This window comes from Coloeus monedula (genome assembly GCF_965178545.1).
Source record: "Coloeus monedula genome assembly, chromosome: 6".
In the NCBI taxonomy this organism is placed as follows: domain Eukaryota; kingdom Metazoa; phylum Chordata; class Aves; order Passeriformes; family Corvidae; genus Coloeus; species Coloeus monedula.
This window is the reverse complement of record NC_138786.1, coordinates 27,301,670-27,329,620: the sequence shown is the minus strand read 5'-3', so window position 1 is coordinate 27,329,620 and position 27,951 is coordinate 27,301,670. Positions and strand designations below refer to the sequence as shown.

Below are 27,951 nucleotides of genomic sequence, written 5' to 3'. Positions count from 1 at the left end.
CTGTGATGTGTTGCAATGTGCTGCCATAGCCTTCAGTGGGGAACAGTACAAAAACCCAGCCTAGGGGTATCCAGAGTAGCGGGAGAAATTCCCAGTCCTTCTGCTTCTCCTTCGTTCTACAGCGCTCCTGATTGCCTGGAGGAGCAGGTCTTTGTTGTTGAGGATGTTGTATTTGCTCAGGTTCACAAGTTTATCAAAATTTTCAGAGGAGTAGATCAGCCTAATGAGGTAGTACGGTGAGCAGTTGTTCTCCAGGTTTACTTTGCCTTCTTCCATCTCTGAGTGGCCACGCTTTACCCCTGCAGAGAAAGACAAAAGCCAGCACAGTGAGCTGAATCTGGAGTACTATCACATGGTGTTGTAGGGGCCTGATCTACCTGGCCAGACCCACTGTTAAAAACAGCCCCCAGGATATACTGCAAACCCACTCCACAGCTTGAAAGAGCCATTCCTGGTCAATTTTCCAAGCTACTCCTCCTCCCCCTCTTGCTAAAGCTCAGACCTGGAAATCCCTCAGTAGAGCTGGCACAAACTCTTACATTCCTTCTTGTCCTGCCGCTGCAGACACCATTCCTGGGCAGCATGTCCATGGGCCCACATCCTTTCCCAAACCCTGTAAGTCTGACTCTCGGACAAAGACACACACCTGGAACACTTTTCAAAATCCATGATCGCCCCTGGATTAGTGGTGACAAGCGCACAGCTGCCAGCTAGAGTGAGTGGACAGCCTAGTCCATACGAGGAGGCCTTGTGGTGCTAACCACAGAGGACTACCTACTGCAGAGTGCAGAGGGGCAGAGGGACCAGAGCATCCTACATCAGACTCTCAGCAAACTCCAGCCTGACCTCAGGTTATGCCTCTTGGAACTGGCAACATCCACACTCCCTGTTACGTCAATGCCTTTGCTGAAAAGGACCCCCTAATTACCTGCACCAAGGACTTTGGCAGTCTCATATTTATATTCCTACAAATTTTTTAGCTACGTTTTTTGCTGGTTTTTTTGCCTATCTCCTTGCAGTCTGAACCAAATATGCCCAAAATACTAATGTAATGTGAGATAACTATCAGCAGGTCTACAAACAGACTGCTGAGATATTCCTTATGATGTCAACCAGAACCTCATGAAAAAGACACAAGAACTGTGCTTGAGACACAGCAGGTTTTAGTCTAACAAAGTGGTTTCTGAGCAGTGTGATCTCAGGGTGCTGGGCACAGGCCACCACTAGAAGTGGCTGAATTAAAAATATCCAATGTTGCTTCACTGAGCCTCACAACATTCAGAAAGACGTATTATCTATGCTGTCACGTCCATAGCCACATCCATAACTGCAAATGGGTACTTCACAGGCTGAGTCTTTTTAGAATTTAAATGGTTAAAAACAAGAAAAATAAGTATCCACATTCCACAAGATATCTCTCATCCACCTAGAAACAAAAAGCTCCACTGTTAAACTTGAAATCCATGAAAGCAGCTTGCCAAGGGCCCTCCTCCTCCAACCACCCCCATCCATTGCTGGTTGTTGAACATGTTGTCAGCTTGATGGATGACTCACTGACTGCTCAGAGACATACAGGTGAGTGTCAACTCTCACCAGTTTGGGCCTGGAGTACTGAGCAGCAGCTGCTCTGCTCTGCACCATCTCATCTATTTTTCATTCAGAGACATTCCAAAATCCTCACCTGCTTTACCTGCCACCCACTGCTCAATGGTTGGATCTCACCACACATTGCCATTTGGACCATTTCCAGCCTCCATTGAACAAGCCTAGTTCCCTCTACAGAGTATCTCCTCTTTTCATCTACGGTTTCTAAATGTGATTTTCTCAATTTGGCTCTTACTGCACATATTCACTGAGCTTCACTGAACATCAGAGCAGAAAAGTACCTTTACTTTTTGCTGCTATTCCTACCACTCCCAAATGCTCCCACAGAGACTTCCATTTCGCTCTGGCGCCACTCAGGGCCACAACAGAATTTTGGGTAAAGCTGGAAGGAGCTCACCCCAGGCGCTTGAGCAGAGATAACTGCACATCCCAGGCTGGCCCCACATCTCTCTGCTCTGCCCCAGCTCCTACCAAGCACCAGATGGAGCCTCTCCCACCACAGCCACATGTGCTTCCCCTGCCCAGGTCCCTGTGCCCAAGCCTACCATCCCTCGAGGCCTGGGAAGGAGGTTCCCTCCACCCCTCCCTCTCCACCACAGGCAGCCTGCCAGAGGAAGGCAGGGGTGCAGAGCCAACCCTAGGGCTGAATGGCCCAAGGGCCAGCTCCTGCTGCTGCTGCTTTCCAGCCCGCCAGCAGGTCCTTCAGGAGGCCCTTATCTCCCCTGCTCTCTGGGCCTTTCTTTCCAGTGCCAGAAAAGCTCCAGCACCCTGCACATCTCTCTTGGCAGGACATGGCATCAGGCACAAGTGAGGAAGACCTGCAGCTCTGCTGCAAGGGACAGTGACAAGAGCCATCTGCCACAGACAGGTTGCTCTTCTGCCTGCCATCAGGGGACACATGATACATACCAGGGGTAGAACACAGTGCATAGTTTGGTTGACTGCATTTACCTGGCTCCTTGAACTCCTTAAAGGTATCATTCACCAGGGGGAAATGGATTACTATGGGTGCTCTGGGGTCCTCTGCATCCGAAAATATGTAACATTCCTTTGGGTTCTTCTCCTCTTCTGGACTTAGCTCCACTTTGGGGAATGGGATATTTTGTACCTTGCAATATTTGTATGTCATCTCTAATTGCTGTGGACACAGAATGTCACGGAGTTAAAGCTCTAAGACAAGAATCAGGTTTACTCAGGTATCCTGGAAATACGATGGCATCTTAACTCCTTCCCTAGAAACACCATGAAATGAATGTGTAGTCCAAAGTAGCCACAGTACAATGTTACTTTTGATCACCACTCAACGTAAGTCAGACAATGCCACTTATCACCCTAGAATGCTTTTTACAAGCCCAAGTGAATGACCCAAAGTCTCACTCAGAATTTGTCATGACAGACCAGGAGAGATCACGGACAGGTCTCCAGCAAACAATTGTTACTGCAATTCCCTGAGGATTCTAGGAAGTATATGCTGTAATCCCCTACAGAGAAAAGGGCCTACAAGTTTCTACAGTTCCATTCTTGAAGGAAGTTTCTTTCCTCCTGCAAGGTACGGTGATATGTGACTAAGATTTAGACAGCCACTTACTAAAAAGTTTTAATAAGACAAGAAGAGTTTTACTTTGCAAGGAGCAGAGTAAGTCAATCTTCTCACCTTGAACACATTCCCCAAACCATAATCAAGGGATATAATGACATCTACATTCCTCTCTGGCTTGAAAAGTGCTGCACCACTGGTGTTGATGAAATAGCCAACATCTATCAGACAAAGATATTTCTGCAGCGGTGTCAGAATGTTAGGGAAACCGTCCAGCACAGTGTCTGAAAAACATTTTGAATATAGTTAGTGGTGTATTGTTAGGAAAGGAGGAGTGAGTAATTCTGTCTGTACTACATGCTAAGGGCAGCTCCTTGGTTACCCTCAAAACCAGGGTCACCTCCCTCCATAACATGAGCCCACAAACACGGCCCCAGGAGCATTCCCTTCAAACTGCACATCTGGGCACACCTGGCCTGTTTCCACACTCTCCCAGGCACACTCACAAAGGCAGGCTGTGGGGCAGCCAGACAGAGGACAGGTGAGACACAGACTCCACTGACCTCACAGCTGCTCTGGGGAGTCATTTTTCACAGAATACAGACTTCAACAGATTTTTTTTCCCCCTAAGAACTGCGAAAAATGCAAACAACAAAAACAATTTCACAGTGTAGCAACACACCTAACAAATGCAATACATCATTGCACTTTTGCATTGCTCTTTTTGCTTTTGCCTTCTCAGGGTTAGACTCCTCTCTCAGGTTGAAAAGTCTGACTTCAACTCACTTTTAGTGATCTCATATGAACTATCTTAGCCATGCTGTAAAAAAATACCACATCATGCATACAACATTGCCTACCAACAGCTTAAAATACTGCTTGAATTAATTAAACCTCACATAAATGCCAAAAGGGGATTATACCAACCAGTAAGTTGAAATCTAAAGCCAGTTTCTGATAGCTAGACTCTTACTTCTCTGCTAGCAACCTCACCAGCTTGCCCTGTAGACAGCAAGTCCTCTGTTGTTCCTTTAGTATGCTTTCAGTCCCATGGAACAGGGAACATTTTGCCATGGTTTTAGATATCAAAGTAGTGGTTTAAGAGTGTTCCTCAAGTTCACAAAATGAGGTAGCAAAGCCCAGAGCAGAATACTTAAGCCTTAAATCATTGTATTTAGGCATTTTAAGAAACTGTTGATTACAGAAATACTGCTGTTAAGTTCCAGCATTTCAATTCATTCAATTGCTCTGCTTCCTTGGCCCTATTCTGTAGTGTTGATTTAAACCATGCAGAGTAATTCTAGATTGTTCCATAGCCTGGAATGTTTCACACCAGCTTGAAGTAATAATTTCCAATTTTTCCATTCCCTCACTGTCAAGTCTTCACAAAATGTGCTTATTATTCTCAGCAAGGCTGCTGAGAATTCACAGATTCAACTGTAACAAGAGGCATTTTCTTGCAGCCCCTCACAGAAGAAGCAGCATACTTTTTAGTTTTATTTGGCCTGGTGAACATTTTTATTACATGAAATTCCATTACCCCTGTTTTCTTATCACAGAGGTGGAACTTTGCAGCATTTATTCATGGCTGTATATGTGAACTGGAAGTAGATGTTTTCTTATGAGAATCCCTTCTTCCATCCCACATCCAAATAGAGACTTTAAAGAAATCCTGTCTCAGAAATACCCTTGAAAGCATGAACTCTACTGTAAATGCATGACACTAATTCCAGACTATTAGTTCAATTTCTCATCAGGAAAATTAGGCATTGAAAGTCTTGTTTTAATGTCAGATAACCTGAGCTGTCAATGTTTTAATGTCAGATAACCTGAGTTGCAGGGAAGCCTTTAAAACACAGCTCTATTCTCAAGACTTCATCTACCACAAGACTGTCATTTCTGTTCACAGACCTGGCATCTCCTCTTGCTCCTAGAGATGGATCCATACCTGGGTTTAGCTTGGTCTTTTGCAGGCAGCCAAAAGAAGATAGAAAACCTGATAATTTTTCCCACTCCAGACTTCCAGTTTCCCTTTTCCCACTCTGGATTTCATGCTTTCCACATACTTTACTTTATTTGTAAGTATCTACCCTGAGATAGTCACTAGTGTTCTTATGCTCACTTCCTCAAAATCCTCCTTGAAATCTCCTTCTACCCATTTGTCTTTACAAAACTGATAGTCAGCAAATGTAAGGACAGTTAGGTTTTTTAACATTTACTGACTGACAATTTCATCCTTCATCCACCTTCTGAAGCTACTTGCTTGCTCCTTCTCTCACCTACCCTTCTTATGCTGCTTGGTTTTTCTCCTTTCATTTGTTTTCTTAGAGCAGACCGATTTAGGACACAGACTTTTTGCTACTGAACATTTTAAAAGCAGACAGCACACTGTAGGCTCTGCCTTAATCCACAAAAAAGCACCACCATCTCTCACCATTGTCAGCAAACTGTGTAGCAAGGGTGGAAAGGGACAAAGCACATTGTAACTTGCATAAAATGGGAGAGAAAACACAACTTGCCAAAGAGAGGGGCTCAGAGAAGCCAGAGAACACATGCTTTCCTGCTGAAGTCAGATTAACCTCCATAATGTGGGGTCCTCCCACATTGCTACCTGTTCATGGAATAAAAGAAGATGCTGGGATGATAGGAAGGTTTCTGATGCAGAAAACGCTCAGCTTCATCATCTTCCTATCATTTCACAGATTGTTTCATAGGTTTTGAGGTAAAACTATTTTGGCTGTTTACTTTGCCTGCCTACAGAGCACAGGCCACAGAAAATCACTGTTCAATTTATAGATCAAGTCTATGTGTCTGTTGTTTAATATATACAGTGTAAACCTATGTGACTTTAACTTTCTGTAGTTGGATTTTGGTATTTCTGTTTCTGAGGGGTTAAAGAGAGGTCTCTGGATGGATAATTCATCAGGCAGAAATACCAGACATATGGGCAACCACATGCTTGCAACTAGTCCTTTCCTTTATCTGATCCACATAATAACCTACTATTTTATGCTTCTGGTGTTACCTCTGCTTCTTGACCTCAAAAGATTCTGCCCTTCCTGAATCTTTTGACTACTGTACCTATGCAGGGTGACAAAATTCCTGTAGAAAAGCATTTCCTGACACAAATTACAGGTATCTTCTGCAAGTGAAAGAGCAGATCATGGACTAGTTCATTTTAACCTGTTACCCTAAAGAAACAGACACCATGAACATAGGTCCAACTCAGCTGATTTCCAAACCCTGAAAGAAATATGAGTTTTCCAAAGACTAAAAAAAAAATCTGAGATGTTACCTGCAAAGTGCAGCTAACTCTTTGTTGCAGTTACCTTTCCATTCAATAAATTTTTTCTGATGGATATAATCCTTATGAAACTCTAAGCCTCTCAGGAAGTTATGCGACTGTCCCAGTAGTGGACGCTTGGTCATAATGTCCTGAAACATTTCATACAACTTTCCTGACAAACAAGATGGAGGCTCAATGACAGTAACATCTTCCTCAGGAGAATGTTTTTCTGAAATAGAGAAGAAACCATGAAATACAGAAAAAAACATCAGCAATCTCCTCTGCCAGACACCTTTGCTGGCTAGCTGCCCTTGTTGTCTTCCTGTGGGTCCCTCCCATCCCTGTTTCTTGCAGGCTGCTGGAAAACATGTGCACATGACCCATGTCATTTTAAAAAAGAGATCCTTGGTTTTCTTTAAAGCAGGCACAGTTTTTGTGTTTTACTCTTTCAAATAACATCCTGGCATTGTACTTTTGCCCACAAGTAAAAGCCACCCTTCTCATTTGCAGTCATGGGCAGAGTCATTTAACAGACCACAAGGAAATTTTAAATGAAAAACATTTGTACTAACATGAAGCATGCCTCTAGGGAAAAGAGAGAAGAGAGAAGAGGACATAGCAATAATTCTGATACAGATTAACATCATGCTGGAAGATCCACAGTGAGGCAACACTTTAGAAGCTCTTACCAATATCTACCATATCTTGGGACCATCGTTCCCAGAATTCATTTGAATTTGAGGACCAGTACAAGCCATCCAGCAAATTCCTAGTAAAGATGTTTGTCCACAGACCTGCAAGTCAAACCACATGGGAGAAGTACTGCACTACCACATGTTAACCACTGACTATTGCAAATATCCATGCTACACATAATTAGTCCACCCAACCTGACCCCAGCGTGACACAACAAACAGCAGGTCTCAGAGAGTTCAAACATAGCGGTGTCAGCACTTCAGCGCTCTTTCTCAGGAGGTAACTACACACAGAACATTCACTGCATAGTACAGAGTAACAAAATAAGAAGTATCAGTCACCCAAATGATGTTGTAGAAAGTTTCCTGTGTACCTCTGAGAGAAAGTAGGCTTGGAAAGCATGGTGAAGCCATGTAAGTATAAAGGCCTTCTTTAAACTGATTTATTATTTAAATCAACCTAAGACTCATGTTTTCCTTTCAGGCGTGTTTTGTTTCTGTGGAGTTCAGCTGGTTGAGGTTCAAAATACAATTGGCTCCATATGTGAGTGTGCTTTTGGAAAAGAAAGAACGATCCTTTCTCATTAAGCTCTATGCCAGGTACTCACATGAGGAACAAACTGAATCTCTAGCAGACTCCACATTGAGAGAAATATGGGGTTTTTCTCCTCTACCCTTGCTTTTGGTTTCAAAACTAAAACACTTAAAAGGATTTTAAATCTGCCTGGGACAGATGGGTTCCTCTGACTAGCTGCTTTTTCCGTTTGCTTCACCTTTGGTGGCAAAATAGGCAGTCAAAGCAGTTGTTGGAGGTCAAAAGGGCTTCCTTCATCCTTATGGGCAGAGAAGATTAGTGACACCATCCTCAGACTACAAAGCTCAGGTGGCTCCTGCCTTTGTGGGTTGTCCTAGATGACATATTTTATCCTCAGCTCCTTCCAGTTCTACCTCAGTAATGCGTTGTCTAGAAACATAGTTTATGAAGAGCTAGAGACTGGTCAGGGAAGGAACACTTACTGTTTCCTCAACTTGCCTCTTCCACCATCTTTTTTGGTTTAGAAAATGGAACAGGAACCATGCTGCAATTTTCCCAAATCTACCCAGGTGAAAATGGACAACAGAAGGAAAGAAGATAATACAAAGAGCAGAAGTGTACGAAAGGGGTAAAAAGCCCATTGAATTAAGACCTAGCAGACCTTCTGGCAAGGAGTGTTGTGCCTGTACCTAGCAAATATCATGCTTTCTACGATGCTGTGATTAACTGTATTGCACTGCTATGTCACCTTCCAGATAGCAGATCCGAGATTCTGGCAGCTTCTTCACTCGCCTTCCCATGAAGAACTCGCTGTCAAAATATTCTGAAGGAATGGAGGCTCCGTATTTTGGCATGGCCACTTCATAAGGAGAGAAATCTGCCCACTCTACAAAAGAATTGACATATGGCATGTTTGCTGCAATAAAAATAAAACCCCAAAACCTTCCCATGTGGATAAAACTACCCACAAGCTCCAAGGATCTTGCTTGTCTCAGCAGCTCTGTACTATCTGTACCTTTGTACTGCAAGCTGCTACTTCCATACAAACTGAGAGACTATGTGCAACCTAAAGGAACTAGCTTTTTCCACTCAGAAAAAGTCTAACATTAGGTTAAAATGCTTAGATATCTATTTCTATATAAAGACTCTGGGATCACACTTGCCTCTCTAAATCAAGAACATCAACTGTACTACATGCAATAGTGATGTGAATTGCAAGGAGTGATTGGCATGAGAGCTCTACTAACCCAAAACTGCCAGTCTACAAGATACCACAAAGCAGCCTGAAGACATATCGACATCACACTGGAAATCATCACAGTGTGGCATGGATGTGTGGTTTCCTGGCTCAAGCTGTCCTGCACAGGCATTACAGTAGAACAGTAGCTATAAACCTAACCAAACATAAGGATTAATTGCTTTTCTTTCCAGTATCTGCTGCTTTTAATACCTTCTGTTGAATGTGGCCTGTGTCCATTCAAAGGATGTCATATCACACCCATCACAGCAATCATACTCCACTCCATTTTCATACCCTCATCAGTGTAGTATTTAGGAAGAGACAATTACATTTCACAGCATCCCTAGAAACTAAGGAAGTGTCAAAGCTATTTTATAGGCATGGCAGAATAAGATCAGATGGTTTGCCCACACTCACTCACAATGTCTGTGGCAAAAATAGGACTTCACCCAGATTTTTAATTAATGTCCTGTTTATGGCTGAGGATGTTATCCAGCAGATCTGTTCTTTCTAACAAACAGCCAACAGCTTGCAAAAAAGACAAACACTTTATTAAAAGATGAATACTGAGTCAGGGCAACAACTAAGTCAGGGCAAGCAACAGATGCATTCCCCTTTCTTTCTCCACACATACACACCTCCCTCCAAGTTCTCTTCAAGCCATATCTAGAATGAGAAGAAACTCCAGAACACTCACCTCTAAATTTGAAAGTACCAAACTTCTCCTCTTTCACATTGAGGACTGCATAGAAAGGCAAGGGGTTTTGTCCATGCTGCAGCGCCTTGCGCTGGTCTGTGAGTTTGTATTTTCTTGGCTAATCAGTGAGATAAAAAAATCACAGTAAACCTCTGTAAGAGCATAACACTGGCAGAATCTACCCAAGTAAAGACCAATAACAGATATTTTACAGCACAGAGGAATCTCAAAGTCACATTTTTGCAAGAGACCTTTTCCTTCGTGTTCCTGCATTTTCCCTCCCAGTTGCCTTGTGGATACCTAGTAACTTCTTCATTAGAATATCTAAGAGCCTTAACTGCCTGCATTCCACAGATCTTTACTAAGGCTGAGATTAATATTCACACAAGGACAGATTACTCTAACTTTTAAATGTTGAACTAGAAACAGACTTTAAAAATCTGAGTTTTCAGGGAGGATGGGAGGTGGGAATTCCTCTGTTCTTTCTGGAAGTTTGCCTACTGAAGTTACTAGCTGTTGGGCACCCTAGGACAGAGGCACCTTCAAATTATTATCTACTCTGGAAAATCCTGGCTACAAGATCCCCTGTCATAGCTTACAAACCACACCAGGATGGCTCAGTCTCTTTGGATTTTTTACACACACTACATCATGTCCTCAAAGAGTAAAGCTCTAAAGAAAATAAATGGCTGTTTTCAAAATGTGTGGCAGGACCATGTTCCTACCTGTTCATGTAAGAACATCTCCTGAACAAGTGACCACAGAGTTGTAAAAGATGACACATGTCCTGCTTTTGCCCTTTCAGCAAGTTCCTTGTGGTAATACTTCAGATGGTCTAGAGACATAAGGTTGAGTTTGCATTTTGTCACTTGCTCTTTTACTGCCTTAAGTGGCCCCTCCAGAGACTTCTGTGACCAGTCAGCATGCTCATACAGATCTGCTAGGGTCCTATGGAGCAGAAATGTTAGAAAATCATCCTTTTATTTAGACGATTTTGGAAAATTCATACATTTACACAATCACTTTAATCAATGAAAGAGAATCAGTGAGCCCGAATGGAAGTTATAATTGAGAGCCAACAGTAAGAGGTAATTGAGAGCCAACAGTAAGAGGTAATTGAGAGCCAACAGTAAGAGCTTAACGAAGGAATCATGTTAACTTGCTAACAGTGTAAGCCTTTGAAAGAGATGCATCTCTCACTGTGTGGAAAAGTAGTCACAGTCATTCCAAATCCAATCTCATTTTCTATACGCACCATGTTGAGCCAGAAGCCCCGGTGAGATAGGTGACACAGTCCAACAGATTTAGCTTCTGAAGAGCTAAGAGATGGCCAAACATAGCTGACATTGCTCTGAGACCTCCACCTGTTGCCATAACAGCTATTACTGGGACCTGTTCAAAACACAAGTATTATCCTCAGAGAGTTACTCCCTTGCTACTTGGAAAAATCTGATTACAGCTCTCAGAATTTCTTCACCAGATTCATTAGAGGACAATGAAATTAAATCACCAGTTAGCCAATCTTTACCATCTTATTTAAATTAACCTCCAGAGTGTCTTAACCCCAAGGCTTGGATGAGTTTGAATATGCAGTCCTTTTAACCTTCCTTCCTATTTTTGATCTTTATAATTGGAATTGCAATGCTTAAAAATAGATAATGATATGATTTTGTTATAAATAACAACAAATTGCAATAAAGGCAATTAAAATGGGTCAAGGAAGTTCTTTGAACTCTGCTGATTCTTTGGACAGCATTCATTCAAGAAACATAATTCCATCAAGAAAACAAGTTTTTCCTTAAAAATTCACCCTGGATCTTGGCAACAAAACATACTTCAGCTTGTTATAAAATGTTCTAATGTTCTTTCTTCACCACAGATAATTTTTACTTTTTGTAAGAAGTGTTCTGAAAATGAAGAAAAAAACCTAAGCCTAAAGAAGTGACATTATACGGATTTAATAAATATCTATACGCCGTGAATTTCCCATACTCCTGTTTTCCTACTGGTTTGCCTGACTAGGCTGTATCTAACACAATGCCTCATATCCGGCTGACTGATAGCACCATACTGTTGGAAACTGTCTTTGAAGAGTGGTACATTATGTCCTTGGTAATTTGGCCCATTGAAAAGAATGGAGGCATGAATTGCTGAGCTGTAATTTTACATGGGTATGGGATATGTCACACTGAGAGCCTCTGTTCTGCTGCCATTCAAATCGATGGGTTTGTTATCTACATGCAAAAACTATAGAAATTTCGAGGGAAGTTGTGCCAATCCTAATTCAATAGACCCACATCCCATGCTTGGATTCCAGTGCACAGACCTCATGTCCATGTAGATCTCTTTCCAAATGAAGAACCCTTTTCAGGGCACCGGCAACAACTCTCTTCCTCTTATGCAAGAACTCTTGCTCTTCTTGGCACAGATCATACCCTAAGCGCACATCTAGTTTTTCTGTGCTGAAACATAAATAAATCCAGAGGCACAGGATTGGTGTTTAAAATGTATATGGATCTATTTTCAGCAACTGCAATCTAATTAATTCATAAAAAATCCTGATTCCTTGTTCAGATTTCTACAGAAATGCATCTTTCATTTGCAAAGAAATGAACTGCTTTGCTTCTACATGGTCTCTTTATTGTTTCAGTGTAAGACTTACCATCAGCAAAGGATAATATATATGAAAAACAAAGAAGGGCTTCTGTGACTTTCAGTAGCTTTGTAAGCTGAATCCTTTCTATTTCTGCGCCATATGATTTCTGAGCAAAGGGTGACTTACACCTAACAAAGTCTTTCCTGGGGATTTGCACAGCAGATTTATACAGAAACTGTACAATGAAAAAGATACTTGAATAATTTTTATTTGTTTCTTGTCTGACGCATTATTTTACAACTCAAAATTTTCTCTTCCCTAGTTTATACTTCTTTCTATTGCTATAACCAGAGCCACAAGCCTGTTTTCTTAAGAGTCTGTGGGTCTTTTGGGTAATGTATGGACGCTGATGTTTTGTTATTTCGAATTGTCTTTTCCCTCTGCCTTCTTCCTGTGCCCTTTTTGAAGAAGCCTCCAGTTTTAGTCTTTGGTTCTTTGATGCAAAGGACACTCAGTGACTAAGTTCCTCACCGTCTGAAACTCTCCTAATTTTTTTTGCATCTTTGTGGGACTCCTCTGCCCCAAGGACATTTAGCTTTGCTCTGTTGTGGTGACTCTTTAATGGTGACTTAACTATTGTTATATTTTGCCCCTAGTCTTGTGCATTCCTTATATCTAAATAAAGGACACTCTGTTCTAGATTTCACAGTTCAAAGAACAATAAAAACTACAGAAAAACAAAAAACAAACCAGTCTTCTTACCAATCATTTAGTTGGAGGTACAACTGTAGTGGCACATTCTGTAAACAAAAAGATGAAAGCAGGAATATGAATGAGTAAGAAAAAGAAAAGTTTTGAATCCAGATTTTCAGTGCCTCCTGGAATGTCCCACCACTACCACTACCCTGCATACGTTGGTTTTTTTTTTCAAACTGTAGCAGGAAAGACTAAACACCAAACATATTCTACAAAGAAGTAAAAGAGGCAGGAAGGGTCGAAGTGGCTGAACAAATGGGCTGTGAATCAGGATTTCTCCCCCACTATGAATATTCATCCACAAAACAGCCTAACCCAGCAGCAGTATCACATTGCCACCCCCTGCCCCCAAAGCATTGCTTGCATTTACTGCCACCCAGTAAAACCTACACTGAAACATTCCTGAGGATGAAGATAAAGACAGTGATAGAAGAGGAAATACAAGTCACCACACCCTTCCAAAAAGCTGGTGATAAAAGAGTCCAAAAAGAGGAGGTTGGGAGTCACTGGTAGCAAAACAAACATTCAATCTCCCTTCTCTTTATGGGAAAGGCTGCTAAGAAATCCTTCTCCTCCTTTTGCCTCTCATTTTCAAGGCATGGAAAAGGATGTCTGGCTATATTTAACAGAGATCACATAATATTCTTAGTTGAAAGGTATTCTCAAGGAATATCAAGTCCATTTGTCCACACAGCAGCATTACTACTGCCTTTAAAGCAACTTACAGTTTTATCTCTCCACCAGTTACCGTCACAACTGTACACTTGTAAGAACATGACAGCATTGTTTCCTGAGGGCATAATTCAACACATCTAACTTTAGCCATCTAAAGTTTAGGTACACAGACTGAGCTAGCACCCAGGCTTGATAAAGAACAGAGAGGCATCCCAAAACCTTGCTAGGGTATAGAATATTCTCCTTTAATTGTAAAAGTACAGCAGAGGTTGATCTGAAATGCATCTCAAACTTGCCAGGTTGAATCCCCAGTCATTGATTTTATTGACAGAAAATTCATATTTCTCTGAGAAAATTAATCTTTTTCACAGAAAACCTATATTTGCCCAAAATTCTCACTCAGATTTACTACCTGGTTTGTTTGGGTCTTTTTTTGATAGTGAGGGTTATTCTACTCTTCTCTCCAGAAGATCATATAAATTATGAAACACTTACATGTCTTACGGGAAGGGTTACTTTCACTTTATGTCCAACGGGGAGAAATTTCAGTGGTACTGTTAAGGTGTCACTTAAATTGTTGCTGTCATCTTCCTTATCAGAAACTTTCTACACAAAACAAAAAACATGGGTTGTATCCACAGAACAGATACAATGCAGTTCTTTGCTGGTTTGGTCACACTGGAAATAAGCAAGCAGTATGAGCAGTACCACTGTATAGTGCCTGTTACCTGCAGCCTGACTTTTAGAACTGGCTCCCAAGCCTTCACACAATGGAAGTAGAAAGTATCGGTGTCCTCTGTCGTCTTCTGTGTTCTCTCATGAGATGCAGGCACCGTAAGTACGAGATTTTTACCCTCTAGTAAAAACAGATTTGTTTAGAGAATAATAGTGCTGTTCAGGCAAAATACCTAACAAAGTTGGCAAGCTTTCTGCTGGAGTAATTTTCTGTGGTAGCTCCTCTGTAATATACCCCACTGGACAGTCTCCTACAGCACAGGACCTGGTATTCCTGCCTTTACCCCATGGCTTGGAGTGCTCCCAGAGGCAGCACTCTCTCTTACTTCCACCAGCAAAGTCTGCTGTCTACAGACTTGATTGCTTCAAGGAAAAGACACAGAGATCAGCTCAGGGCAGTTCAGGGCATTTCAATACATGACATTTTATTATTTAGATCATATATCATTATCTATATATAATTTAGAACATTCTTAGCTGTCTCTGTACTCTAAAATGCCTCCATCTGGGTCTGCATGACTATAATAGGGTTGGTTTGGTCATGTCCTCAGTTCACAGAGAAAATGCCATACCTTTCAAGTATTTCCTGCTTTCATTAATGTCCACATTTACTTCCAAGCAACAAACCTCACGGGACTGTAAAAGGGGAATGGAAAAGGGTGAAGAAAGCAAACAACACATCTGCTGCAAATAATGAAACATCATGCAGACAACCACTAACTATAATATAGAGACAACTGAACTGGTCTCAGTGCTGGGAGCAATCCAAGAGAAAATTCAGAGCTCATTATTCCAGGACAGTAGCCCAAGTTGCACTGCTTCAGAGTGTCAATACAGTGGTTCATTGTCAGAGATTTTTAACCCATTCAAATTATCCCAAAATCAGGAAATTCTGTACAACACACAGGTGCCCAAACACATATATCTAGTAATTACTTAGGAAGGGTGGGGGAAAACACCTGACAATGAGTTTCTGTGTATTGTGGCAGTGATTAGTCTACAAAGCATCTTCTTACTGGCCCTGATGTAGGGAAATCATGGATTTATTCCACCCTACCCACCACCTGAGTCACTCCAGTTCACCTTTAATAACTCATGCCAGGACACTTTTCCAAGTCATTTCAGGAACAATGCATGCCAATCATTGCAACTCTTACACCTCACACAGAAAATGAGGGGGAAAGAATAAAATATGTGTTACTTTGCCTCAGGGGTATCAAGGGCTAGCATCTGGGAACCATGCACAGGCTTGGAGTTGGCATGAAGTACTTGGTACTCCTTAGCTGCTGGGCCAGCCTGAGGAGACAGGTAGTGTACCACATGCTGACTAATACCAAAACAGGGCTCTATGTTTCAACAACTAAAATAACTCTTTATTAAAAAACTAATTTCCCAAAAAGCTGTTACATAGGTACCCTTCCAGTCATAAGCACACTGAATACCTACTATTGTCTCCTACAGACCTTTTGTAACCTTTGTTTTTCCTGCCAAGTGCCATACTGTGTTACATGAAACACAGTTCTCACTTTGAACACCAACAAATACAGGGTTCTGCAACATTAACAAACCACAGCTAGGCAACATATTGACATCTGTAATAGCTGAGGACTTCAAGAAACACAGCGTCTGCATAGAGAGGGCAACAGCTGAGCTGGAACGAAAGGGAACTGTCCCATATCTCTGACTTTAAAATGTACACCATGCTCTTATCTACCATGGTAGTTGTGTTCCCTCTATAAAATGCAAGAAAGAGGAGAGGATCAAAATTAAGCAGAAGTCACTCCAAGATAAATTCTCATGTGAACCTTACCACTAGGACATCATTGGTAATGAGACGCTCTGGAGGGCCGGCACTGAAAAGACAAAAACAAATAACAAACAAAAAAAAGCTGTGTTAATATCTGGGTTTTGTTGTGTTTTGTTTAATTTTTTAAATAGCAGTTTTATGACCTTTCCCACTTAAACTTGAATATAGTTATGTTATCACAATTTGTTTTCTAATAAGGCAAAATACATGATCCCCTGCTAAGCATGTGAACCAAAATATAGCAGCCAAACAAAAAGAAAGATGGGAAAGCCCATAAAAATACTAATGCTTAAAACTATGTGCCAAGTTACAGCAGAACAAAGGCATATTGAAAATATATACATGAAATCATGTCCTGCTATTAAGAAATGACCATATGACTTGGGGAAAGCAAAGACTAATATTAACATGCAAACATTTATTAAGAAAGACATTTCTGACTAGTCTATATTATAATTTATGGCTGATCACAAATAAATGGAAAATAAGAACTAACTCCCACTGTGCTATATATGTAGGACTGCAAAACACAGAGGTAAGCAACAAAAAGTCTTTGTCCCAGATATTTTACCTTGTAAGACCTTGGTCTGTCACTGAATGGATGTGGTTATTTAATAATATGAGTAATCTGTAGAGTCTACTAACAGCATCTTTCACAAAGGCAAATATTCCAACACCCCTATGTTACACACATTCATAAACGCTTTCATATATCTGAAAGGACCATTGAAGTTACATAGTACATAACCTTTGTATGCCCAGGGTATTTTACCAAACACCATTTCCAGCCTTAACACTTCTATTTCAGCTGTAAAATGTATTTAAATAACTAGGTTTGATTTCCAAGGATGGACATTCCCCACATGCCCCATAACTTGAATGGTGAAAGATATTCCTCTTATTTCTAGTCTGAATCCAGTTCCAAACCCTGCTCCTCATTCTGACCTTTTTATATATCTGGCTCTGATTACCGAGATGATTACCATCATCATACATGATACCATCTCTTAAGGTACCTCTCACAGGTAAATTAAATACATTTCCTTGAGTTTCACTGTGGGAGAAATTAACCAAGAACACAAGTGATTTTCTTCTGCAGTTTCTTCATGTTTAAGAATAAGAAGTTTTATTTACAGTTCCTTCTCCTGATCATGCAGTTAGTTTTCACTGGACTACTTTTTTTATTTTTTCACTGATGTTAAGCTTAAATATTCCAGAATGTGTAGTTTAGGGGGTTTTCTTCAACCTAACATGATAGGATTTAAAAGACAGATGAAATTTATCTTACGGGACTTTTTCTCCTCCAGACAATGCTGATTACCACTTTGAGGGGGATGGTCTTATTTTCATTATTTGTTGATTGTATGTTTTTTCAGTTTAACTAAGCTATTGCCTGATGGATGACTTTTCTAATTCTGTCCACATAACCCCATGCATATATTGTTATAATAATACAAGACAAGTTTTATGGTCTCTGAGAGATTCCACAGTGTTCTAGGCGTTGTTCAACTAATATCAACAATTTGAAGAGCACTCATGTTAAGTTTCATGTGCATCTTGTGTAAAAGTTATCACATTGTGACAATTTTATTACATTTCCAGGATCTAGATATCCATGTTCAACAGAAGCTTAAGATTTGCATGAAATATACTGAAAGGTGGAATTAGCTAGAGAAGGTAAAAAAAAAAGTTTTAAACTGTAATTTAGGTTCACTGCTGGGACAAAGAGCTGGAAGAAGTTTCTCATCCTCTGAGATATTATTACTCTCTGGTAGATCTATACCTTTTAAATTTGGAATTTTACTCACATTCTTTCCATCCAGAATTCCACTTCCAAACTTTCCCATTTCTTTGAGCACCTTTCTGTCTAAAAAGAAAAGGGTAAAATAAATATATATTATTGGAGGCTGAAAGAATTTGGCAGCACAGACACACTTAGAAAGCACTTTGAGGGCTGACATCTCTTCTGCTAATGATACCAAAAAAAGTTTTGTGTTGTGTCCTTCCAAAGCTGAAATTGCAACAGAAACCACAAACTTCTGAAAGGCACATAAGATTAATAATCTCCCATTGTGTGATATGCAGAATTAAACATATTTCCAAAGATACAATCAGAGAGGGAGAGCTTGATTGAAAAGCAAGTATAATGGCTTTCTGCAAGATAGCATGCATGGGGGAAAGGCATTGAAGCCCAGCAACAAATGTGTCTAAGACCAGAGACATTTCCACATACAAATAATCTAAATCACATTTGAACTGAATCCAGAAGAGATGAATTAGGCAAGTGACTGAAGTGGTTATTGAATCATTGTATTTCCCAGTGACTCACCCACTGGCTGAGAAGTGCACAGCACCAGCTGGCAGGGTCACAAGGAAAATCCATGTCAAGAGCTTTCAGCATGTGGGAAGTAGCTGTTTCTATGGACTGTCTCCTTCCTGCAATGACTGTGTACCAACACCTCAGCCACAGCCCAGACAAGCCCAGGAGTTGTCACAGACCTATCCTGGCTTTGTTTACTGGACAACTCTCTTTCATGGGCTCCTTAATAAAATACCAAAGATGTTAGCAGGACAGACGTTCCTTTACTATGGGCTAGAGAAATCTGAATCACCTAGAAGGAAACCCAGCAGGAACACCAACAGCGAAAAAAGCATGAAAGAATCATTCCATTCAAGTGATAAGTGAATTGTCCTCAGGTTTTTAATAAATAAGTTGTCTTTAAGAGGAAATGTCCCCTAAGCATGGCAAAAGCGGAAAGGTAAGGAAGTATTTATTTGGAACATAAAAGATAAAAACTATTATTTACAGATGCTTCCTGTTAAAATATTTTGTGCTCACAGAGCATGAGAGAAAAGCTGCTTCATTTTCTGAATTTGTAAAAAGAGATTCATGAAGTCACAAAAATACAGCAAAATTGTATCTGTTTTGATGAGGTATTGATTATGATATATAAGGCTACCTGTTCATGAAGATCCAAACCCTACTTAACATGGAAGACAATGTGTACAATGAGGTCTTGTCAATCTCTCCCTGTGTTTTCAGCCCTTACCTCTGATTTCAAGGCAAATGTCTCACGGATTTTCTCCCCAGGTCTGATTCTAGCAACATTAAAAAGAACTGTGAACTGCATGTCATCTTTGGTGAGTGGATCTTCATCACACACTGCCAATTCTAAAACATTCTGGTAGTAGAAAAAATAAATAAGAACACTTACTCAGCTTCTGTTAGGCCAGAAACAAATAAAAATTGTTATAGATTATTGCAGTTGTTTCACTAGCAGAAGAGTAAGAACAGAGAAGCATGTCCTTTCCTTCAGGAGTCTGCTAATGCAGAACACTATTAAATCCAGTCTTGGGAAACTTGTGAAATAGAAAACAACTACCTATAAAAGAGGGTTCCCACTCTCCCAAGAGAGTGCACCACACAGATAACCCACCCAAAGAACACACTTAGTTTCTTCATTCCCAAAGTTCTCCAAATTCCATCATTTAGGGAAAGATTAAATTCATTGCCTACACCTCAGCAACTTCTCTACTCTTCCCTTAGAATCAGTAGAGGGAAAGCTCTTTTGAAGCTAGCCATGCCAAAATAGCACAGAAGTATGCTACAACAGTGCTTATTTCACTCAGGTGACAACAAAGGGAGTCTGGACTAGCTTAGATACAGGCATTAATATCACCAATGTCTGTAAATAGCTGAGAAAAACACTACTTATGTCTACTGTTCTGTGCTAACCAGCCTGTTAAGCAAGCATTTTCTTAAGTTGTTTAGCACAGCTGATCAACATGGTGTCAACTGAGGATTCACCACTATTCAAAATGGTGACATTACTATTTTTTTGCTACCTCAACTTCTCTCTGGATCCTAAAGTAGAAAGTCTCATTCCAGACAGGGTTGTCAGAATTCTTGATGGTTTTGGTCTGAAGCTTTCCAGGTGAAGCAGATGGCAGCCACAAGCGTACATAGCAGTCTGATGCAGTCACTGCAGCAGAGAAAAATTAAAAACCTGATGCCAATGTTATAGAGGAACAGTAGGGCTAGGCCACAATCCTGGAGATTAATAAATATTTCTACTTTTATTTTTAATTAGTAAAGAGATCACCATTTGGAAACAACCAAGGAAAACCATCTAATTCTTGAGTAACTACAAACTGCAATTGTACACATGCACACAAAAAGTACACTAAGCGCCATGTTTCCCATGTGAAGAGAAAGAGGAAAGTGGGCTATGCCCACTGAAAGTGGACTATGCCCAATGGGAATTCCTTACAATTCCAGTCAATGATGTTAAAAAGTTAAATTGAATCTACAGCTGGCTCCAAAAAGGGCTGTTAGGATGATTACAGGAGAATGCATATTACAGCAAAGATCAGAGTCTGGCTTGCTCAATCTAGCCCACAAACATGCAGAGGGGACATAATGGCTGTCTAGAGGTGTTAGGCACTAGGGCAGATGATCTGTTGCAGCTCAAGGCCAGCGTGGGCCCAAGAACAGGAAGGCAAGTTGGAAATCTTCATTTCACTTCCAGCCTGTATCTATTCCTTATGGTTAGTGCAGTCAGTGCCTCGAGCAGCCATCCTTTGGGGAGAGCCAGGGTGGGGAAGCACATTTACTTTGTGAAGCTTGACAACGGTGTGAAAGGAAATCTCCAAGGTGATGTCTTTCAGAGCTGGAGTCAGGACTTGACGGAAGATTTCTACTGCAGCCCGAGATGCCTAAATACTTCAGACTGGTATCAAGCAGTGAATAACATTGCCCCGCAAGGTTTTGGCACGAAAGTGGAACTGTCCCTTCAATAGAGTAGATAGAAGAGATCATTGAAATTCAGAAATACAGGCCTTTGCACACTAACACCTTTCTAGTGTCCACCTCTGGATGGTGCTACGTGGCATTTGCCACTGGAGCACAGGAAGCCTTTGGCAGGCAGTTACTCAACCAACAGGGGATTCACTCCCTCTGGTCTCTCTCACATGCAGGCTTGGCCCTGCATGGCAAGGCACAGATGGTATCAGCTGTAATTCAAGTAAATCATTGCAAAGTGATGGATTTTTTTTGCTGAATGAGTCATTTTTTCACTAGAGGAATACACAGACCAGAAGTTTCAAAACTGACAAAAAGGCAGCTCAAGGTCTCTGTCCTAACTGAGGAACTCATGGGAGACCTCTGCAAAAATGGCAGCTGAATGGCTGGTCCACAGCACACCTGGAGAAGGAGACATAGGAGGCTGTGAAGGGGAGATAATGAGTTAAAGACACTTGAACACAAAAGTACACAGAAAAGTGTTTTGCCTGCATGTTCAGCATGGGCTTAGGGCTGGACCTGCAGAGGTCCTCCTTAACCAAAACTATCAATATAATTTATTGTGACTGGTCATCCAAGAACAGCAAATACCCTGAAAGATAAGGTATTTTAGAAGGCTTAAAATTCTCTAATTTATCTTTTATTATTATGTATATTTGGTACATTTCAATAAAAGGTCCTTAAATTCACAGCCTGCGTGGCAAAATTCCCGCCCAAGCAGATTCAGAGATTATGGTGTCCTAACAAAGTCTACCTTCCCTTCTTGGCCCAGAAAATAAATCTGGGTGTCTTGGTTTATACCAGTACCCTGAAACACCACTCCAATCTAATGATGCATCAGACATTTGATCTAATTATAGCCCTGGTATTAGTATTTCTATTGCTGTGCTTTATGTACATTGCTTGCATACCTTCAGAACTTAAGAATATTGCTCACTGTGTAAATTCTGGAGGTGACTAAAAACACAATCAAACCACAACTCACACAGGTCTCTTGACTTGATGTTCTTAGCTTGTATGATTCTTACAGAAAGCATGTGGATGGGGCAAAACTTCATCTGCAGAGAAAACAAATGCAATAATTTTATCAGCTCAGAACACAAAAACAAGATGTATTTTGAACAGTACAGGGGACAGTCTCCCCTTGTCTGTTTGAAGTGAGGTGACAGCCCTCAAGTGGAAGTACACCACGCTAAGATGAAAACACAACGTCACACTGCACTGTTTGCTAAAGAGCCTGAAAATGAACACAGAGAGAGAAAACACAGGCTCAGACAATGGTATGGAAAGCTTTCATAGCCACCCCAGAGGCACTTGTTTTCAGGCTACCTGACACATGTATGGCCACAGTGATGGTTGTACTGCCAACACCCCAAGGGTCCTGTGCCATCGGTAGGTCAGAATGGGGCATTTGGAAGGGGATACTAGGAACTGCAGCTGCCTGCCCAGGCCATGGCACAGCTGACACTAGGCCAGGACACGGTACTTACCAAAATGCTCTATAAACTTCTGACTTTGTATCTGAACTATGACTAAATTTCCATGACACTTGCAAGGAGGGCAAGCTCACCAAAGGGCCTTGCTGACTTTAAAGGAACAAATCACAGATGCTTCAGACAAAATAAAAACTGCCCTGCTTTGCAGGCATGGTATCACAGAATTCCATATCATTATGTATCCTGAAAATACCTAATGGGAATGGAAGCACTTCCCTTCCAGACGTGAGATTTATTTCTATCACAGGCAAGCTATCATTTTTAACACTATTGCAAGTTACTTTGTTCCTAACTCTTAACAGTTAAGCTTTCCAGCCTAAGCTGTTCAGAAAATACTTGCCATTTTCAAAAGATGTTTTGATAAGCATGAATGAACACATATGTAAATGTAACAATCTTAATAATAAAAGCAGGGAAAATACTCAATTATTTTTTTCAAATTGATATATTTAAATTTCCTTTTAATTTTCTGTTGGGTTTTTTTTTGGTTTTTTTTTTTTTTTTTTTTTTTGCATGCCATATTAGCATGGCTTGTCAGCAATACTAAGTAATAATAACATGCAGTTACTACAGTCCCACTACCACTAAGAAATTAAAACTTAAAGCTTAAATTACCAACTGAAATATTGTCTCTATTTGCCTAAATGGGAAATTTCATTACACTGTCACTAAATAATTTGAAAATTTTATTTTGAAAGTTAGCACCATGATTAATTTTCCTGACAAGGAAATTATTAACTTTGTAGATACAAACTGTTGGGGCAGGAAGAACCTCTCTACAGAAGGAGTCACTCACTACAGTTAATCTGAAATTCTTTTAAAATGAGGTGGAGACTATTGGACATGTCTATTAGAGATGAGAATAGCCTGCATTCAGTTTCATTCAGGCTTGTTTAGAAATAAATTAAGTTACATCAGATGGATATCATCTGAACTGTGAACTAGCATGTTCAAATACAGGCCTCATATTAAATTTTATTATGTCACTTAAGAAGTTACATACTTTTTAAATTCAGATTAATATTTAAGAGTTGCCCTGAGCAGAGAAACCCTTATTAAACCTGTAAAATCCCATTAGTCTGTCGCTTGGCTTGTATAAAAATGCAAAACAAATTTGTTCTTGTGTGACAAGAACTCTTTCTAGTATGTCGTCCTCCAAATTTAAAACTGATAAATTTAAAACGTTTTTAGTTTAATGCATTGTGGACATTACAAGTTCCAGTTAGGACACTTCCATATTTTTCCAGTCGCCCAGTGAAAGAATTTGACTTTAATTTTCCCGTGCAAATAGTTATTTAATATAGAACTACAAGCTGGAACACTCATTCAGCATTCCTAGTGGTTTTCATTTACATGAATTATTGGATTATGTAGACAATTACAGAGGTGACTGGGTTTAATTAATATGTTAATTCTCTGTCATTTTGTAATCAACTTCCCCCTTGCTCAACAGAAGCCCAAACCATTTTCAGAATCTGCCTTCACTGAAGAAACAGATGTTGGCATAAATATTCGCTTTGAACCTCTTGTGATGAAAATTTCCTAATTGCTTACAAAAATGGTGCATCAGCAGGTCATCTTCAGAGTACTCTGAGATGGGATCAATGTCATGTTTTCATCCTGTGCCACTACATCCAGAGAGCCTCACTCCTCCTCCCTTTCCCTTCCAACAGCAATCGCTTTCCTTAAACATCTCAGCGTTTGCCAAATGATGGAAACACCATCAAAGATGACTTTTCGCTCCTGATTCGGTGCAGCTTAGTCCTGGTGTTGTTACAGGGTAAAAGGCAAACAGATTCAGGTGGGAAAATGTGGCCATAATAAACCCTGAGGGCTGTGTAAATCCCACAAGGAAACCAGAAACCATCCCTCTCCCAAGACTGCAGTTACTCCAACCTGTGACAACCATTCAGAAGGGGGCTAATTCCTTTTTTCGACAGATAAAGGCAGAGCTAATTTTCTTCAATAGTCCAGAGCAGACTCCTAGGGTCTGGTTTGGATGGTCTAAAATAACATCTTTGCCTAAAAGTGCTGGTACTCCAGAATACCTTTCTACAAAAAATAATTACAGTTAGAGGTACCATTTGCTATTTTCATAACATGAAAAGCAACATGTAACTTCACAATTAATGCAACTTGATGAACAGAGACACCATATCCAGACAAGCCTTGACAGACTTGCACCTGTATTGGTCTTGCTGGTTTTAGTTCACTTCCTTGGGAGAAACGTGGCTATGGTTTCTTGTACAGCCATGCAGAGAGTAACAAAACTCCTCTGTAAATATCCAGAGTCAAAGGCAGCTTTCCCAGAAGCGCATCATTCTATTTTTGCTGGAAAATTAGTAGTATGACATTGAGGCCAACAACAGAGTGCAGGATTCAGCTACCTGTGTATTGTTGCATCCTAAGCAATAATACTCCAGGCCAATAAATAATGGCAGCTCCAGAGTACCAAGGGAAGGCTAAAAGTTGGCGAAATAAAAAAGAAACCAACAAACATCTTTTCACTTGATAGCATTTAGCATTAAACTATATTTCTGTGCTCTCAAACCAAGCTTTGAGAGAGTAATTTCTGTTAAAAATACAGAAGACTCAGTAATCAGGAGATAAAACTAGCATATCAGAATTGCCACATCTGTATCAAACCTTAACAGACTGAAAATTCACATCTGTTGCCAACATCTCACTGATTGTAATAATACACGCTCACTGACTTCCTTCCATAGGAATGTTGATCAGCTTTGGCAGCATAATTCTCTTGTTTACAGCAGTTAGTCTCTTTAGGTTTCATTCCAAAAAGACAAATTTGAGTGTATGAAATCTTCTCAAAGCTCATAAATATTGAGGAGCCCACCAAGACAGTCTATGGATGGCAGTAGAAGAAGAAAAACCTACCAAGAGCTCATATGTTTGATTTCAGTCATTGCCTCTCCACACTGCTCCTAGAACAAGATCTCATGGCTACCTTCACCAGAAAGTTAGTATTCTAGTGAAGTTTCTGCAATCTGTGAACCTCATCCCATAACTACCTCCTCTCTTTTTCTTTTTTTTTTTCAAGTAAGTCCTTGGTTTGTACATGTTAGCAGGCTGATTGGAACGTCAGTGTTTCACTCTCCCTGCACCAAGCCTAAGCAGTTCTCTGAGCAGAGGTATCACCACGGGATAATGCCAAATTATATTAAGCTTTACATGAGGATTTTGCTGTCTTCTGACATTTTGAAAATAGCTATAGGATTTATCACTCAGCTTTATAAATATCTTTCAGACATGAATAATTACTTTCTTTGATGGATTATTTCTTTCTTCAGTGGTGTACTAGAAGCTGTACAGTATCTTGTCTACAAGATCTCATGCCAAATATAGCCATTTGGCATATTCCTACCATTATTTTACGTTAGATACTGAGAATTTGGTCCAACTACAATTTGGAAATTTACCAAATTGAGATTAAATCTATAAATTTATAAACTATAAGAAAGCTTCATTACAAGCCTGGTTCTGAAGCACTCTTTTCCACATGGATCCTCTAACATCTAGTATGGGCTGAGTTTATTAGCCCTTCCATCAGTGAGAACACTGCTAGCAATTTGTCCTTCCAATCTGCTGCCTACTTTCATTAAAATTAAAGGGATGAAAAGTTCTAGTGGAAAAAGTGAATGACTGAAGAAATATAGAAAACTATGCGAGTCTCATTTTGCTTGGGAATCACAATTGTCAAGAATTTTATCATTGGAAGTTGAACAGTTAGTGAGGAAATCTAATTTGTCTTACAAACATATATGGTAATTTCATGTTATCACTGATGGATTACTTCAAGAGTCATTGTGGATTTGGGACGTATCGCCTGCTCATATCTATTACTCACCCTTTTACACATATGAGTGGGTCCCTCAGGACTTTGTATTGACAAAATTTCTGAGTATTTTACCAGATGAAAATTATTCCATAGTCCACAAAATAAAACTTCTAAAGAGGGATTATTCTTGTCTGAGCAGAAGAAAAGACCTTGTTATGAATATGAAAAGTTGCAAATTAATACTGACAATCACTTCTGTGTCAATTTGGTAGCTTTCTTAAAGAGCAAAAAACTAATTGAGAGATTAGGAGGTCTTCCTAGTTAATTCAAAGTATCACACATTTCTAAACATGTGGGGTTTTTAACACAAAAGAAAAAAACCACAAAACACAAAACCACTCTGTTCTTATTTTCATATCTATTTACCAATTTACACATACTGAAACACACACTTGCCTGACACAAGAGCAGAGCTACCTGCAGTACTGAATTAATCTCTTTCCTTGGGAATGGATGCTTTCTGACCTGAAACTATGCTTGCACTCAAACCTTTTGGCAGCGGTGCCTGTTAACCAGGAGTCTGTCCATATTCACAGAACAGCAGTTGCAGCATTGGGATGAAATGCAAGAACTTTGTCATTGAAACTTTCTAGATAAAATTATACCTGAGCTATCTACCCATCTACCAGCTCCAGAACTGTCTTACTAGATACAACATTGATCTTTGATATTGACAGATAATATTCATATCCACAACAGATAGATACATGTGTATCTAACCTGTAGATGGACTAGATACAACTTTTATCTGGAAAGTACATGACATTTACAACTTATTTTCTTTGCCTGAATGTTTGAATATTTTTAATCTATCCCTTGAGCTATCCGTTCAAGCTACTGATATTTTTTTAATCCTTAACTTTTTTCTTTTATTTGCTGAAAAATTTGACATAGCGTTCGATACATAAAGAATTATTATCTGTAAATAATTCATGTCTTGCATTCAGACAGCGCGTCCTTGTTTTTTTAAGATATACATGAGAAAAGAATTTTCAGCTAATAGTTCTGTTGATTTATACTAAAAGCTACCAGTTAAAATCTCTGAATGGAACTTACGATTAGAAAACTCAAGTCCAGACACGAAATACTTCCACTAGAATTGCAAACACCGTAAACATTATGTTAAAAATAGCTAAATCTAATGAGCCAAACAGCTCATTAGATGTCTCCCCTGCAGCTAAAGGAATATAGATTATGCTTTGTTGCTAGATAAAGCTGTTGGTTTCTTTCAGCTGGGGCAAGCAATGAACATGTGCTATCCAGAGAAAAGCACACAGGAGGGCTAAAGCACTTTCATTTTATGGGAGGTAAACTCTTCAAGACCAGCCTCCTCTTCCTTTACGGACTTCACTCCAGCATGTACACCAGAGGAGAAAAGCAAAGGGCCCCATTTTCTCTGTGTTTTCACTGAAGCTCGCTTACACATTAGTTACTGCGCGGTGAAAGGGGAGAGCGGTGAGTCTGCAAAGTTCAGGATGCCCCTGCCACTCCGCACCAGCCTCTGCATCCGAGCAGATGCACCGAGGAGGGAGTTTGCTCAGGAGAGCTGGGGCAGAGAGGCCCAACAGCAAGGTGCCAGGCCAGAGCAAAGCGCGAGGCTGCCACTCTCTTACCTTGGCTGGTGGGCTCCCCAT

At 40.3% G+C, this 27,951-nt stretch overlaps 1 protein-coding gene across 1 annotated transcript; it reads right to left on the bottom strand.

The window, feature by feature from the left end:
• Positions 1-60: 60 nt before the first annotated feature.
• Positions 61-27,951, bottom strand: LOC309573979 (cytosolic phospholipase A2 beta-like; the record flags this gene model as incomplete). Its single annotated transcript, XM_082283260.1, has 21 exons — positions 61-299; positions 2,557-2,743; positions 3,260-3,426; positions 6,472-6,657; positions 7,118-7,222; positions 8,407-8,544; positions 9,596-9,713; positions 10,321-10,543; positions 10,851-10,987; positions 11,922-12,057; positions 12,954-12,991; positions 14,118-14,228; positions 14,351-14,478; positions 14,930-14,993; positions 16,168-16,210; positions 17,973-18,031; positions 19,215-19,346; positions 20,011-20,147; positions 20,779-20,955; positions 21,951-22,023; positions 27,931-27,951. The coding sequence occupies 21 exons, from the start codon at positions 27,949-27,951 to the stop codon at positions 61-63; spliced, it is 2,619 nt and encodes an 872-aa protein (XP_082139386.1).